General features: G+C 36.5%; 1 protein-coding gene across 10 annotated transcripts in view; it reads right to left on the reverse strand.

Moving 5' to 3' along the window:
* Positions 1–4,379: 4,379 nt before the first annotated feature.
* The window catches only part of LOC123536023 (glutathione hydrolase 1 proenzyme-like), a 125,967-nt gene continuing 112,509 nt past the window's right edge, over positions 4,380–17,837 (reverse strand). For 9 of the 10 annotated variants that reach the window (XM_045318795.2, XM_053528667.1, XM_045318790.2 and 6 more), the window contains exons 6-14: positions 14,372–14,582; positions 13,753–13,919; positions 12,909–13,058; positions 12,303–12,433; positions 11,585–11,772; positions 9,856–9,937; positions 6,314–6,454; positions 5,712–5,825; positions 4,380–5,359 (exon numbers count right to left, since the gene is read on the reverse strand). In XM_045318795.2, the coding sequence (XP_045174730.2) occupies positions 5,177–5,359; positions 5,712–5,825; positions 6,314–6,454; positions 9,856–9,937; positions 11,585–11,772; positions 12,303–12,433; positions 12,909–13,058; positions 13,753–13,919; positions 14,372–14,582 (1,367 nt within the window). In that variant the 3' untranslated portion in view covers positions 4,380–5,176. Of the gene's footprint in view, positions 5,360–5,711; positions 5,826–6,313; positions 6,455–9,855; positions 9,938–11,584; positions 11,773–12,302; positions 12,434–12,908; positions 13,059–13,752; positions 13,920–14,371; positions 14,583–16,234; positions 16,352–17,837 lie in introns of all 10 variants that reach the window. The other variant, XM_045318797.2, reaches the window with a different exon arrangement.

Below are 17,837 nucleotides of genomic sequence, written 5' to 3' on the forward strand. Positions count from 1 at the left end.
TTCACAGATGAAAGACCTAGATAAAAAGATGAAAAAAGATGACCATACGTAATAGATTTTTTTCTTTTGCTACTTTTTCTAGAATTATAGCTTTTTCTTAATTTCATAAAATAGACCACAGTGAAGAAACTTGGTGTTTTCAAATTCCATAAACGTTTTGAAGGAATTGATTCAAAATTGCTTAAATGCACCTCACATGTATGTTTGCTTCAAACTTTTATTCGATCATCATCCAAGTGAAGATGATCTGTACTAAAACTTCGTTAGTTAGAGAATAGCACGGTATGTGAGGATATCCATGTTCAATGGGCACAATTCAAGTTTAGCAATTTTGATAAATTCGAAGCGGAAAGGATTATTTTATCGAATTATGACATTTTCTGCTGAAACATCAAAATTTCTTTTCCTTTGCCTATAATTGACAAAATCAGTTCTATCAACTTCAATGCCTAATACAAGGTCAAGGTCAAAATATTATTACACCAGTTGGTATAATATCAAAACCATGTTACTTGATTTCACACCCACGGTATCAAAGATGTATCAAAATACACGGCTACTAAACGCTAGCGCCACCACCAAATTGTGGTGGTAAGGAAAAGAGCTATCGACATTTCCGTGGTGCAGCTCGCCCGTTTCTACTGGTCAACACGTGAGTAAAATTTATATTTTATCTTATATTTTTATTGATATAACTTTTTTTCGAATATCGGAGAATGTAGTTCCGTGTAACAACAATTTTACTACAGTTTGGATGTAATTTCATTAAAATAATATGCAAATTGTGGTGTCAGGAGCTTTTCTCCCGAATCTGACAGTGGCACATTTTCATATCGGCCTGTATTCGAACACCATTCCGATGAATAAACACACTGTAAGAACATACCTGCGCATGCAAATGAGGCAGAAATGATAAATAGTTATATACGCACACACCATGAATAATAGAATCCCGGGTTAAAAGAAATATACCAGGATTTTTAAAAGTGGTGGCGCTACAACTCTAGTGATGGCGCTATACAGTAGTGGTGGTGCTGTTACGGCATTCAATAATACGAACTGCTGACGCGTCCGGAACAAAACAAACACAATATTCTCTAACTGATTATTTTCCTGCAATGAATTATGTTATTAAAGAAAGAAAAACACGATCATAGTTTATTTACCTTTATGAAACATTCTTTATCAAAGAAACAAAAAAGAACAAAATACTCACAGACCCTTGGGACTCTTGTAGTCAAAGTAAATATTTTCCTTTGTTTAAAATGTTAATGTAAAATTATTTCTAACCTTGCAATATTGTACTTAAATACAAACGTAAGTGTATTTTAAATTCAGGTCAAGAAAAATAGTAGCAATACCTTTATTTCAAACAAAGATTTGTGTCCAGGAAATAATTTGAAGATAGTGTAGAATTTTTTTTTATATTAAGGTTCTGAATGTTACTTCCCTTTGTTTTTATACGTCGTTTGCATGTCATTGCAAAAGACCTTACAATTCTTCCTGAAAAAGTGAGTACAGTACGTTTTAAATTCCAGTCAATTAAATATGATTAATCAATAGAGCTTAGATGTACAATCTGAATTCATATACATGTAGATTATTTTGCGATCACGTAGAGGTTACTACATGTATTTTGTTGAGTAACGTAATTTGGGTATAGTGTGGGATAGGTTGATAACATCGATTATTGTAGAAATTTCCGTGGCTTGCAGACAGATATTTCATTTATTAAAATTGAATATACTGGCCACTAGTCTTATACAACAGCGCCACCACTTGAGTGATAGCGCCACCACTTTCAAAAATAGTAGTGTTTTAACTTTACTGTGTTTTTCGTAATTCGTTGGTGTATGGGAATACGTGTAATTCATTTCTACACCATTTGCATGCACAGGTATGTTCTTACAGTGTATCTATTCATCGGAATGGTGTTCGATACTGGCTGATATGAAAATATGCCACTGTCAGATTCGGGAGAAAAGCTCCTGACACCACAACTTGCATAATATTTTAATGAAATAGCAGCCAACCTGTAGTACAAGTGTTGTTACACGGAACTACATTCTCCAATTTTCGAAAAAAGTTCTATCAATAAAAATATAAGATAAAATATAAATTTTACTCACGTGTTGACCAGTATTTTATACTTGTTTTCAGTAATTGCCTGTCCTATTACCAGTTAAAATGGTTAGGTCAATGGTTAAATATCACAACAGAAACATACCCTCCTTCCTCCGACGGACCAAAATGGGAACAGCACATGTTCCCTCCGACGGACCATGATGGAACAGCACCTGCTTCGGAATCCTTAGACGGACCATGATGGAACAGCACCTGCTTCGGAATCCTCAGACGGACCATGATGGAACAGCACCTGCTTCGGAATCCTCAGACGGACCATGATGGAACAGCACCTGCTCCCTCCGACGGACCATGATGGAACAGCACCTGCTCTCTCCGACGGTCCATGATGGGAACACCACCTGCTCCCTGCGACGGACCATGATTGGAACAGCACCTGCTCCCTCCGACGGAACATGATGTGAACAGCACCTGCTCCCTCCGACGGACCATGAAGGGAACGGCACCTGCTCCCTTCAACGGACCATGAAAGAAACAGCTCCTGGTCCCTCCGGCGGACAATGATGGAACAGCTCCTGCTCCCTCGATGGACATGAGGAACATTCTGTCCCAGACTGAGAAAGCACCTGCTCCCGAAAAAAGACCTGATGGACTTCTGCTCCCTCCGACGGACCATGATTGGAACAGCACTGTTCCGACGACATGATTACACACCTGCTCCCTCCGACGGACATAAGGAAGGACCTCTCCTACGACTGAAGAACAGCTCTGTCCTCGGCGACATGAGAACACTCCTGCCCTCGGATGACCATGTGGAACACTCTCCCGACGACTGTGGAACAGCACCTGCTCCCCACAAACTGATGACGGTCTCCTCCTAACCATGATGGGAAAATGCTCCGACGACCATGGAACAGCTCCTGATCCCTCCGACAAAAAGACCATGATGGGAATAGCTACTGCTCCCTCCGACGGACCATGATGGGAACAGCACCTACTCCCTCCGACAAAAGGACCATGATGGGAACAACTACTGCTCCCTCCGATGGACCATGATGGGAACAGCACCTGCTCCCTCCGACGGACAATGATGGGAACAGCTCCTGCTCCCTCCGACGGACCATGATGGGAACAGCTCCTGCACCCTCCGACAAAAGGACCATGATGGAAACAGCTACTGCTCCCTCCGACGGACCATGATGGAACAGCACCTGCTCCTCCGACAAAAAGACCATAATGGGAACAGCTACTGCTCCCTCCGACGGACCATAATAGGAACAGTACCTGCTCCCTCCGACGGACCATGATGGGAACAGCTCCTGCTCCATCCGACGGGCCATGATGGGAACAGCTCCTGCTCCCTCCGACGGACTATGATGGAAACAGCATCTGCTCCCTCCGACGGAACATGATGGGAACAGCTCCTGCTCCCTCCGGTGGACCATGATGGGAACAGCACCTGCTCCCTCCGACGGACCATGATGGGAACAGCACCTGCTTCCTCCGACGGACCATGATGGACGGACCATGATGGAAATAGCATCTGCTCCCTCCGACGGAACTTGATGGGAACAGCTCCTGCTCCCTCCGACAGACCATGATGGGAACAACACCTGCTCCCTCCGACGGACCATGATGGGAACAACACCTGCTCCTTCTGGTGGACCATGATGGGAACAGCACCTGCTCCCTCCGACGGACCATGATGGGAACAGCTCCTGCTCCCTCCGACGGACCATGATGGACGGACCATGATGGAAATAGCATCTGCTCCCTCCGACGGAACTTGATGGGAACAGCTCCTGCTCCCTCCAACGGAACATGATGGGAACAGCTCCTGCTCCCTCCGACGGAACATGATTGGAACAGCTCCTGCTCCCTCCGACGGACCGTGATGGGAACAGCACCTGCTTCCTCCGACGGACCATGATGGGAACAACACCTGTACCCTCCGACAGACCATGATGGGAACAACACCTGCTCCCTCCGACGGACCATGATGGGAACAACACCTGCTCCCTCCGGTGGACCATGATGGGAACAGCTCCTGCTCCTTCCGACGGACCATGATGGGAGCAGCTACTGCTCCCTCCGACGAACCATTATGGAAACAGCACGTTTCATACAGATAACTCTTGACTACATAGTTTCATATCTTGACAGAAGAAAGACTGTTCAAATGAGACCTTTTTGTTAGTTTGTACTCTGACAGTATTCTTTTTCATTTTTTTCACATATCGCATGAAATAAAGAAATAAAATATGTCAATTACATTATAAGAAAGAAAACAGCAATATAAATAATAATTTATTCTTTACATTCAAGTTGTATAAAAGCATCATCGGTCATTTAAAATTTACAAACATAGTGATGAAAATTACGATAAATTATGTTTACATTTATTTAAACATATCTTCTGTTCTCCTTGAATTGTGCAGCAATTTTGTCACTTTACGGGTCTTCAGTCACAAAAACTGTAACCATTTTATGCGAACCGCTGAAGCCGTCAAAGGTACTAGCAGTCAGTCAACATATATGAACACAACACCTAACTTCCGATTTCTTGTCACGGTCTGTTTCATAGTAGTCTATTTGTATAGAAGCTTCCACATTAGCATGAAAACTGCACCAACAAATAAGGTTATACCAATTATACTAGAGTTCCCAGAAGAGATTTTTCTAAAGGAACAAAACATAAAAGTCACTATACTTAGTATATACATGTACTGACCAGTGTCCCTACATTCTATAGAACAGAAAGTAAGTGAGCATGTCTAGTGAATGACCTGTCTCTGCAATGTCTGTTTCAATATTTACTTGTTGGACTTTTTTACGTCGACATCTACCCTGGCAAGCGTTAGTTGCACTGAATGCCACCGTTACTCTTTCTTATAAATGCGCATGCGTCAACTTTATCAATAAGATAAACTAAAAGCAGAACAAAAGCTAACTCTAATCAGATGCCACCTTGATAAGCACTATAAGCCGTTGTGTGTTGATTTGTTCCGAGATGAATGGTATCATACTTAAATGCCTTTACAAATGCTGATCAAAATCTAAAGAGATCACAAGAAGTCACCACACGCGTGTATTAACTTTTCTGTTTCACAGTAGTGTACATGTAACTTGCTTTTCCTGACAGTTTTCGCGGGTCCGCGTAAGCAAGTAGTGCCCCTTTATCGTCTACTAATATAGACTCAATTACAGAAAATATATTACTACTGGAATAACTAGATCTATGTCCCCGTTCTTCAGTTAATAGTCTCTTTATCTCCTGAAAGAAAATAGCAAGACATCAAACAAGAGAGACGAATTATATGTCAGCACAAAGATACGATGTGGAGTTGTCTCCTTTACGCCGGCACTACTCAGAACGTTATTATAAAATATTTGATCGTTCTAATATAGCCAAATATAATTAATTGGAATACATTTCAATAATGTATTGATAAACGAAATAAATGTATAATTTGAGTACAGATGTGTTCATCTTCTTGTTTTTCGCCGAATATTAAAATGGCTGTAGGCATTTTCATACCCGTATATTCTGGACGATTTTCGTTTTTGCAAAAACGAAATGATGAAATGAAAGATAAGTAAATATAAAAAGAAGTGTCAGATAATACCTCCGGAAAGCCCTTTTCCAGGGACAATTGATTGTCTTTCAAAGTGTGGTGAAGTCTTTTCGAGTCAACTGCATCGTTCAGCGGCATACCGAGCAGTAAGGTTTTTGCTATCAGCTGAAAAATAAACAGATAAACAGAGAGTTAGTATATGTTTGTTTCAGAGTAAGATCGAAATATTTTTGACCGAGTGAACATCAGAGACAGCAGATTTATGTTTAGCATAACCACTCGTGAAAATGTAAGCTATGGTCTTCACAAGTAAAAGATATTTAAATCCTAAATGTAAAACAAACAAGGTTTATTTTTATTTCATGCTTAATCGAAATTCAACCAATTTTATGGATTCTACCCTGCGAAAAAAAAAACAACTGAAATGAGACTAAGCAGCCGGAGAATTATATTTCGATCAATGAGATCGGTGCCTGGTCGAACCGAAGTTCTTTACTACACACGTGAGACTGAAGTCATTTGCTAAATGACACACGGAGAACAGAGAACAGAGAACACTATAAAATGAACACTAAATAAAAGAACTAGTTTTGTAAACGGACGTTAATCCCACCAAAACATAAAAAATCATTCTTTAGTTTAAATGCTGGTACCTGTGCCACAGAGGTGGCAATTTTTGATCCGCCAGCTCCGCCGGTAACCAGCTTAACATTGTCTTGATTATCGACAACAATACAGGGTGCCATTGACGAGCGCGGTCGCTTCCCGGGTTCTATACGATTCACGCTGGTACTCTGCAACATAAAAGACATATTCATCATTTTAATTAAATATATGGTTGTATAGAGGATAAATGTTTGTTTCAGAGAAAGATTGAAATATCTTTGACGAGTGAACACCAGATGCAATATTTTCACGAGTGGCATAAATGTAAGATACGGTTTTCATTCGTGAAAGATATTTGATCTCACACGACAACCAAACAAATTTTCTTTTTATTTCATATTTTGTCTACATTTCCCAATCAATAGTTTCTTATCAGTGAAAAATACATACGATATTTTTCACTGTGAAAATATCAGATACATTTCACTCTAATAATTCGATTTGACTGCAAAACATGTAATGTAACATTCTATTGATCATTTTACTACGAATACTATTTAAAGTCATCGATTGCTGTGCACACTGGCGCCAAAACAGAAATAAAATGCCCCTAGGTATACTATAAGAACCATGGTCATGAACGGGAAAATACACTAACCCATTTCAAGCTACATTTCTCAAATAAAACAATCCATGACCATGGTTCCTATATTATACCTAGGGGTAGGGTATAACATGTACAGCTGCATTTTATTTCTGTTCTGGTGCCAGTGTGTCAGACATGAACATACCTGGTAGTTACAATTTAGGAACAACAACAACAAAGCATGTCTCCAGTTGTATATCAACATTACCAGTATCGTAAAATTTTAAAACTTTAACATCTAAATAATATTTTAATTTAATCCAACATTTTCAGAAATTTATTTCATGAAAGGGTGACATGATTAGTATAGCTACATCGTTTTTAATGTTTCTTTCCATGCCTAGTGAGACTTAAATGAATTTATATCTTTTCTTAAACAGTTCTTTTATTTCGTATCTTACTGCGAATCTAGCGCAGAAGACATAGTTTTGAAAAAGTTCGCAGACTACACATCTTTTTGTATAAATGAATATTACGTAGAAGCCATTGATTCATTTTGTTTCCAACCTTGATTCGATGGCGGTTACAAATAATAGTACTTAGTTTTTGTGTTTCAAAATTGCGGTATGCACATTTTAACTATAAACGTGCTAATCATGTCATACAGTATTGTGCTATTATTTCTGTAGTCAAACATTCAGTTCTATATCTTAAGATATACTTTTCTCAGCAACATAACATTTGAAAACAACATTTCTGAAAAATTCTTTGACGTGACGGCTCACAATTACGATCGTGTACTATGGCAGAGGTGAACACTGTTTTGATGTATAAACCCTGGATTAAAAGGAAATGATTTACACATCAATCAAATATAATAATGTACATGTCAGTTAATGAAGTAACGTTATTATTGTCCCACGTCACTTTTTATTGTCATTACTGAATGAATTATTCATTGATTCTTGATAGCTTTCAGCCACGATATACGTTCGCCTGTTAGGACGAGGTATCATTTGAAATGGTTCAATATGATGGAGGATATTACAATAGTTCTTCTCATATTGACTTTATTAAACGAGTTAAATAAAATAATAAAATACGAGGCTCTGCCGAGCATTTTAATTCAATTTTATACAGCGAGTTTTATAAACTCAAGTTGGAAAGGCATAAAGGTAATATTCTCTCCATGACATGTAAGTCTTTCCTCCTGAAAACTCTTCTTTTTTTTCTTTTTTAACCTTTTACAGACCAAGTTAGCTCTACCAAGGTCTCTTATACTTATACGTCAACGTAAATGCTTTACCACACTAGTGTAGTGTCAAAATTATGTAATGGCCTTATTTTACTCCCACGACGTCAAACATGTGATTCATGATATTGTCATTTTGTTGATGCCTTGTAATAGTTCGCTCTGGTTGCGTGTGAAGGGGTGTTTCAAGAGATTGTACTGTACTTTGATAAAATCAAAGCCTTGAGATGCCTGGTGGTTGCGGGTTTTGCTAGAGTTATTTTCATTTTAAATGCCAATCTATAACTATACATGTATAAGAAACAAATACTAATGTGCCTCATATCTAAGATAAACTCTGCCTGACCTTACATGAACAGTTGGAAGTCAGTGTTGTAACCATGGGCTTAATCATTGACAGACCTTATATAATCTAAATGGCCAGTGTGAATGGATAGAGGATGAATAAGACCTGCTTGATCATTGATAATTCATCCGCATTGTTCATGAATGGGACTACTTTGTGTAGCACATGAACAAATTCCTTTGGATGTCATTTGGAATCAAATAAAGATGCTACATGATTGTCAGAAATACACTTAACTTTGGTAGCGGGATAAACCCGCAACCAAAAAGGAAATCTTGAACAAAACTCAGTTATTCAAAATGATCTTCCCTTTCATTCAGTATATTCAAAATAACTGGAATAAAATTTCCATTTTGAATATAGCTTTTGACTTAGTATACACCAATATGAAATAATATCGGATATACATTTACCGGATCAGTACCAATCTGGCACGCTTCGCTCAAATTCATATGAAAATTATATGCATGGCAAGACAATTTTGCGTTTTACGGTATAAGATTTATTACATGTCACAGCGGTATATACGCGCTGGAAATGGATTGATGGCCGAATACAAAACAGTTTGAGACATCCTGTAACATTGAAACTCAGTTAAATTAATATCTGCTGAGCTTGCTGCAATCATTTTAAGTGGCAATATCTCTCATATAATAATACATTTAATGTCCTCTTTACTCATGGAATGAAATACGATCTGAATGTTGGTGTATATTTCAAAGCACACAATTGCAGCGCCGTAACGTTAAGCAATGCTTCACATTCAACATAGCTTTACAATAGCAGATGGATCAAACGTTATGCGAACGATTTGTTTTTATGCAGAGGGAGTGCATAAAGCTGAATCAATAGCAAACTCCCGGTTCAGTTAAATGGACCTTTTTAACATTTTCTGTAAGATTTTAAGCACATCTCATTAAACACAGTACTTACAGGAAAGGAATATTTATTGAAACGCTTCACATACAAATAGCTACAAAATCAACCATATTTTAGTACTATCTGAGTTCGAAACACCAGGTTAACAAAAACCTAACAATGCATTTTCGAGTTTGTCGCGACGCACCCATTCAACTCGATACATCGTTTTCATTTGAAAATGTAATTCAGTAAACAAATTGTAGCCATTCCCTCAAATCATATTTACGATAACATTCAATCCATGTTAAAATCCCTCTTTTTTGCGTAAAAACAAGCATCCAAACAACCAAATCATCTGCTCTGATAAAGCTGTGGACAGTGTAATGACTGCCTTTTGTTCATAATCTTTTTGTCGTTTTTTATCGTTTTAACTGACCAGCGGACATTTAGCGAATACATTTGAGGCATCTTGCCGCTTTCAGTAAAGCATAACAGAATCATTAATTATACTTATGTTAAATCGTGGTACTACAAAAGTTCTTACGCGTGCTGGATCCGTGTCAAAATCGTCCATTTCATTGTTCCATATTATACCAGTAGCATTTGAAACTATCATAGATCCAAAACTGAAACAGAAAAAAGACTACCATTGATTTCTAATATCTCATACCAGTATGAAATTGCAAATATATCTAATCTATCTTAAAGTAACGTATGGTAATATTTCCAAATACAACTCTCTGGATTAACGTCAACTTGAGCGAGAAAAAAACACTTATTTTTGACATAAGGAGAATCAAAGAATATAAATGCAACTTATAATAAGGTAAGTGAGACGGATAGAATGAAATATCGTATGAAAATGTTACAATCATTATTTTGATGTTAGAAGTTAACCTTCTTCTGTACAAACAATTCTGTAAATGGAAAGTAAACTGAAGGGGTTTGTTTCAAGAAAAACGTATCTATGACAAAATTTCAATAACAAACTTCAAGTGAAACCGTTATAATTCTATTCCAAAGTACGTTAAAGGGCACAATTAAATGTTTGTAAATATATAAATCCATATCTCTAGACTTACCAGTCTTATAAAATTTCGTTAAGAGAAACGCTGGGCAACAGAGAATGACTAAATCTTGTTCCTTTTTCAAGTCTATGTAAGAGTTAAAACGCATTTCAAGGCAATTTCGGTATAATTTATACTTACTACCAGTTGACAGTGGATGTATAATTTATACTTACTACCAGTTGACAGTGGATGTATAATTTATACTTACTACCAGTTGACAGTGGATGTATAATTTATACTTACTACCAGTTGACAGTTGGTGTATAATTTATCCTACCACCATGCATTTATCAGGCCGATATCTGCACGCCGTGTAAACTTGAGGTTTATTCAGTCAATGCATGTTTATACCGTCAATGCAACTGACGGACTACTTTTTCAAGTATATGTGCTATAGGCAATGTAAACTGGGCCAAGAGTTCGAAGCTCAAACATCTCATCATTTTATGAGGACAGCCACGGTAAAAAAAATAAATTGGTTCACTCTGTCCTTGTAAACCTCCATACGGAATGGTACGGTGACTGTTTTTAAAGTCTGTGTGAATCGACCTTGACTTTGTATATTTTGGCGTTTACTCATTTTTAGTTAAATTTACACAAATAACCAGATTTAAGTAGTCGTTTATTGTAATTATTGGATCTGGAATTGCATTATCTCACATTGTCTTGTACGAAAATGGAGTAAATTTAAGACTGCGGGCATTTGAATTCATCTCAAGCGTGGTTTTCGGCTGTATTTTATCCGAGTAAAAACCACTTTTCTTGTTTTGTACGCGAATGCCCTGTTAGCACCGATAATTTATAATACACAGAACTTCAGAAGGCAAAGTATGTGGTATGAAATAGTGTTTTATTGTAAGGAATGATCGTGTGTAACTGGATCAAGCAGACAAGGGGTTGAAGGGCGTAGGAATTCACAAGTGAGTGAAATTCTGGATTATTTTTGTATAAAAAAAAACATTTTGAAAGTAAATATATGTTATACACAGATTTTATTGACTGCAGGATAAATAGAATATTAGGTTACTGTCTTTCTTAAGTTTATCCACCTCGTCTCCGAAAGGTTTATCCCCCTCGGCAAGCCTCGGGTGGATAAACCTTTCTCCAACTCGGTGGATAAACTTAAGTTAAGAAAGACAGTAACCTAATATTCTCTATTTATACTTACTACCAGTTGACAGCGGATGTATAATATATACTTACTACCAGTTGACAGTGGATGTAACAGACACTGCATCGCCGTACGGGCTCAACACGGACACTTGTGAAGTTCCCATCAAATCTCCGAAGCTTCCGGTAGCGTCCGTATAATACGGCTTTTCATGAGTTTTCTCCGTTATTTTTGTACGTAAAATATCCGCATATTCTTCTGAGCGCATCTTCTCTAATATCTGTAATAAAAAAAAGCATTTTAGTTGCAACTTCTGAATACATTATGTGCTTACTTCTGTTTAGAAGTATTTTGGGTCATGATATGGTGACAGTCTGCAATTAACCACGTTCTTAGATTCCCGGTATTTTATAAGTGACTAACAACTTCGCTGCATTAAACAGGCATAAATGTTTCTCCAGCAACCGTCTCACAAATTCATTGCAATTAAAGTGAAACAGGAACCAATTTTATTGAATATTTCATTCAAATCGATATTAGATGAAAACAGATTTAGTAATTAACAAAAAAGGAAAATAAGCAGAACAATGTACGAACTTCTTTCTCTCAAACTCGACGGGACGAGCAAAATTTGTTCGACTTATCAATAGTTTGCGCCATCGAAGAGTATACATTATATAGGAATTTTACCGGGACCTGACGGCGAGTTCGAGTTAAGGTCGGTGTTTGAATTAGCCGATTTCGAGTAAACGGAGTTAAAACTTATAAGGCACGGGTGTTAAAAATACCAGGATACAAAGTTTGACTTACCCATGTGGTATTATCAAAATCAGGGTCCCCTAGACGCATTCGATCAGCATCAGAAAACTTCATGGCTTCTATAAGTTTGTGGTAAAAATCAACCTCTCCTTCCAATGTGTTCATATCCAACCATTCATATCCTTTAAAATAAGGAAAAGTTATCTTCATACATTTTTCGAAAAAGAACACAAAGACAAAAATAAGTTGTTTTGTATAACATTTCATGATACAGGATCTTGTTGTCAGCAGTACTCCGGAATCATTCTAACAACTAGAAGCGATTCACATATACGGGTTAGTTCTCATATATTCTTTTTGACAGTATCCTAATAAAGTGTATTAATGTCTTGTCGAAGTAAGGACTCTTTTAGGCAAAACAGCCATCCTCCTGATTTAGAGGAACAAAATGGGTCTTCCTTCACAAGCTGGCCGATGTCACACTAGTTATGGAACGGAAATAATGATATTTTAACAATTTTATAATTTTATGAGTCTTCTAATCGATTTTGAGGATATTGTGCGAGCAGGAACTTTAGTCGGAAGAACTCTTGGACATGGTTGAATCCAATATAGCGCCCATATACTTTGAATCTGTCGAAATAATAAGAAACTCACGTTTTAAAATGTTAAGTATAAGTGCTACTATAGGTCCTCCTGTGGCACCGTCCATGGTGTATAATGTACTATTATCCAGGTAAACTTCTAGTGCATTGCCCGTTTTCACTTCATACTTCATAATAAAATCTGATATATCTAAAATGCCACCTGAAAATAAAATGTTTCAACATAATTTTTCATTTCTGTTTGAAATTTAGAAAAATTCTGTTTAAGTAATTATGACTAAAAATAAACACAAAGTGACACTGGAAATCAATAGTATAACTCATATAATTTTATTATACGCATTTGAAATTCGATGTAATATAGAAGAAATTTAGCCTCAAAACAAACCAGATAGGACAAGAAGGTTACCATGTCTTTTGATCGCTAGCCCGCGTGTTAAAGATAAAACAGTTCCGGATGAAGAATAAAAACAGAACAAAGAATAAAACATTCAAAACATATAGACAAAGAGGTGAGTTTATTTTCGCCCTATTTAGCCACAAAGGGAACACTAGCAGAACACCACTGGGTCGAATGAAAAAAATGTAGACAGTCAAAATTTGTTAATTTGTTCGAAATCCCTTTGAAATTTGGCTAGCGGTTTCTTGCTAGTTCTTCAAGTAACGATGGTGATGACAGTGCGATGGCGAAGCCTTTCGCGTTCATGGGGAGCAGGCTCTGGCCCTAACGAAACACCGAAAATACAGACGCTACGATTCAAAATTATAATTATTGACAGTAAATTAAAGTGAGACAACTTTGTATTCTATCAACAAATGTTAGACAAAATTTGTTTCTTTAAACAAATGGCTATGTCATTTTAAGGCTACTGGATAATAGTATGGAGTATAAATACCTTCCTTCCTTATTTCGTCCACAATTGTATTTGTTAATGGACTATCATATATGTAATCTACACCTTCATCCGCCACGCCCTGTAATGTATCTGCAAGCTTAGGCCACAGGATGGTGTCTCCTGCCTTCTTGGGTTCCCCAGTTGTGGTGTTCGCACAAAATATTTCACTGTAGGTATAAAGTCATTCTAACATTAAGAAGTCTATATCAGTTTATTAATAACTTAGCAACAAAATGATTTATGTAGGAAACGTATTAGCAGTCAAATGTTGAAATAAAAGTGATATTTTATAACGCATGCATACTAATACTGGAAACATACCCTTAAAAACACTGTTGTTTAATAAATGAGTCAATATACGAGGATCATCAATTGAATCAAAAGTGAAAAAGAATTATTTGACACAAATATGTGATATAAGTAACTAAATATTTAGTTTAGTTGCTGCATTTTATTACTAGTGTGTTCCGTGCAATTTGGTCAGTATATATGTAATATTTCACAGATAAAGTTAATTTTAAGTCCAAGATTCAAGGATCACTTCAAACAAACCGTTTTATACTTTAAAAATAAGGTGTTTGCATAGCAACATAAACAAAGAGTGTATTATGCTAATTACCAAAGTCCCGGAAATTTTGTCAGATACTGGTCATTATTAATTGATACTAAATACTTCAAAGCGTCGGCAGTGGCCCCTGACAGGGGAAATCCTGCCCGTATCATCTGGATGGTTGGTTCAAACAGGTCCTTCCAAGGCAGCCGCCCATACCTAGTGTGAGCCTCTTTGTAAGCCTTCAGTTCACCAGGTACGGCTATTCTTCGAGCATTTACTGTACACATAAAAGAAGAAACAAGCAAATCAAATATAAATATATGTAGCGCATTATATTTATCATGTGAGAGAATACTATCCACTCATAGTTAGTAGAATTTGTTGGCATATTAGACTTTACATAGAAATGTACGAAGTTTTTGGTCTACAGGATGTAAGTTGACTACAATAAAATATTACTGATACAATGTGTAAGAATAAATTACTATCATAATGCGCTTGCAGAAAAACGACTGGTCGTTGAATTTGAACTGAAATGCCGATCATTTTGACTAAAATGTTACAATAAGAAAAATGATACTATTATAATATAATTTGATCAAAAGTTGTCATGGTGGGGAAATAAATAGCTTTCTTCCGTAGCAACACTCGGCATTTTCCGTTCGATTACGTATACATCGTTCGTTTGCGATTTCGGTATTCTTCGGTTGTTTCCGTTACTGCCGAAGAATGCCGAAATCTCATACGGAGAATACATCATCACACGGAAACTGCCGATCAACATTTAGGAGTCTAATACCTTTAATCTGTTCAGTAGAAAGAAATACAATGTAAATATAACATATAATTAACACATTTTTAAGAAACTTAATCTTTACAAAAAGGGATATGAACTGGTTGGTTTGATTGTATAGAGAAGGCTAAAACTTTGTTATTCGTGCAATCTAGTACAGAATAAATATATATACTTAAAAGATTTAAAACAAACAAAATATAGTAAACTGTTTTCATCTACATTATTAGGTAAATATATTGACACATAGTTTTTCAAAAAGTGAAGGGCATGGTTAGTGATTTACTGGGACGTGCAACACTAAATCTCATAAATAACTAAGTAAACATGCAAACTCAAATTCATAACAAATAACATCTATGTTGATTTAAGAAGAAAATCTTACCGTAAATTATTGTTTGGTATTTCTACATAACAATTTGTTCAAAGGATATTTTACTTATCAAAATGGGATTCGCCAAACCTTTAATTAGGTTGATCAATTACACTTATATGTAGGCTTTCTTTTATATATTTTCAATAAAGGCTGTAACGACAAAGTTTATACAGTTGCAATTTGAGTGCTTGTCATAAATTACATTTAAAACCAAACTCTTCCAAAACCATACTTTTTGCTCATGGCGAGTCGCCTAAAACTACGTTTTCTTGTAGCAGGGTAAGTACTTTCGCTGTAAACTTAAGAGGACAGTTTGACTAGCATATTTTTATCACATAAGAGAAGTTTAAAATAGCAATTAAAAGGGAATAATTTTATGTAATTTATACAACAAGCAAATTTACAACAGTAAAACATTGAAGACAGTATCTGATAGGTACTGTAAGTTAATTGTTAGTGCAACAACGTGTATACAATGTACTCACAAGTGACTCCGTTGCTGGAGAGGTTGCGATGTCATTACTTGTATCTGTACGCGTACGTCTTCTAAAATTGTCAGTAACTTAGTTCAGTTGTTCACTGTACATGCAAGTCTACAGGTTTAAAACTTCACATGAACGTGCGCGACTGAACTTTTGTAAAATTGTAATGTACTAAATTTTGACACCACAGGCGCTAAACCCTACACGTACGCGTACGCGTACAAGAATAAAATTGCAACCGCTCTACTACTTTATAAACACAATATCTGTTAACTCACTACTTTCAACACTTAATCGAGTATATTTGTTTTCGGTCATAGAGGCAGGAGAGATAGCTTGTCCATCTATTGTTGCCGCACCAGACGATTCCTTGTCAAAAATGACAAAAGTACATCCTAAAATTGTATTACAAAGAATATATTTCTATAGTTGCCTACGTGTAGAAATATAATAATGGGAATCTCCTCCGTTTATAGTAACTATTGTTCATTAGTTAGTTTCTAAATCAGTCGTGTTTTATAGTTTGCTTGAGTTTTTTAACCATTATCATGCTGGACACATTGAATCTGCCTTTGCGATTAGTGTAGATCGTAATCAGCCTGCATATCCGTGCAGTCTGATCAAGATCTGCACTGGACGCCATTCAGTCAATATCAGGTTGGTAAGCACCATTAACAGTGCATGGCACTGTCCAAACTGAAAGATGGGTAAGGGTAAAGGACAGTGATTCAGTCAGGGTGGTTCTGTGTGTACGCTCCATAAAGTGGTAGTGTATCAGTCAGGATATTTCCAAGTGTTTAGATTTGTATAGCGAGTCAGGAAATGTCTGTCTTACATAACAGTGTATAAATCTTAATCACTAAGATCTGTCCTTGTTTTGTGCGTTAACCGTGTATTAAATGACAGTAAATCTTTGTTCCTAAGCTGACAGTGTATAAGCTGACAGTGTAACTACGTTTCTAAGTTTACAGTGGATGACTTTATTTTTGTTAAAATTAATAAGTTGAGTTTTCAGTTGCTCTCGGATTTGTTTTTCTGTTTTACTAATTACTTATCTATTAAGTTGTTGGTTTATCTTGTATTAACTACGACCAGTTAATCAGTCAGTTAATTCCAAGTTTCTAAGTTGGCAGTGTTTTAACTTACTAGAGTAAATTGAGCCAGAAGCTTCTTTATTTCTGGGTTTATTGTACACTGACTAATAATCAATCAGTTAAGAATGTTTTCTGTTTCTGGATTTACAGGTTCCAGGTAATACTGAGTCATTTAGGGTATTTTTGTGTGCCCAGGTTTATTTTGTATGGAATCATGAATAATGAATGAGTCATGATTTTTGTCGTTTCTAGGTATACACGGTACCCACTAATATTAAGTCGGTCAAGGTATTTCTATTATTACTAATTGTTAGTGAATCGGGTTGACAGACTTTTGGTTTACTGATGTTTATTTCCATCAGTTCTACCCGCAATTTCGAAAGAACTTTAGTTGTAATACTTTACTGTCTTCCGAAAAAAAGTAACTGGAAAAAGTTTCGATATACAAAATCCTCAGACGAAGCTAAATGGCTGAATAAAACAAATAATTTAAGTGTAGTACAAAGCCAGACGGATATACAAGAAATAAACCAACATTTTTCGGGCAAGAGAAACTAAATGTTCGATCATATTAAAGCTTTGGCAGAGTATACAGAACGTATACTAACTTTCGGCTATTCATTTTTCAATATTTTTTCTGTTTTCGATTTTTTACATCAAGATATTGTGCGTGCATAAATGAAGGAAGTACTTCATAAAACAAAGTTTAAACATTAGTATTAGTATCAGACAATAAGGATTAGTGTTAGTTATTTTGTTAGCGAAACTGATAAATGTATGCAAATAA

This window comes from Mercenaria mercenaria, chromosome 17 (genome assembly GCF_021730395.1).
Source record: "Mercenaria mercenaria strain notata chromosome 17, MADL_Memer_1, whole genome shotgun sequence".
Taxonomy (NCBI): Eukaryota; Metazoa; Mollusca; class Bivalvia; order Venerida; family Veneridae; genus Mercenaria; species Mercenaria mercenaria.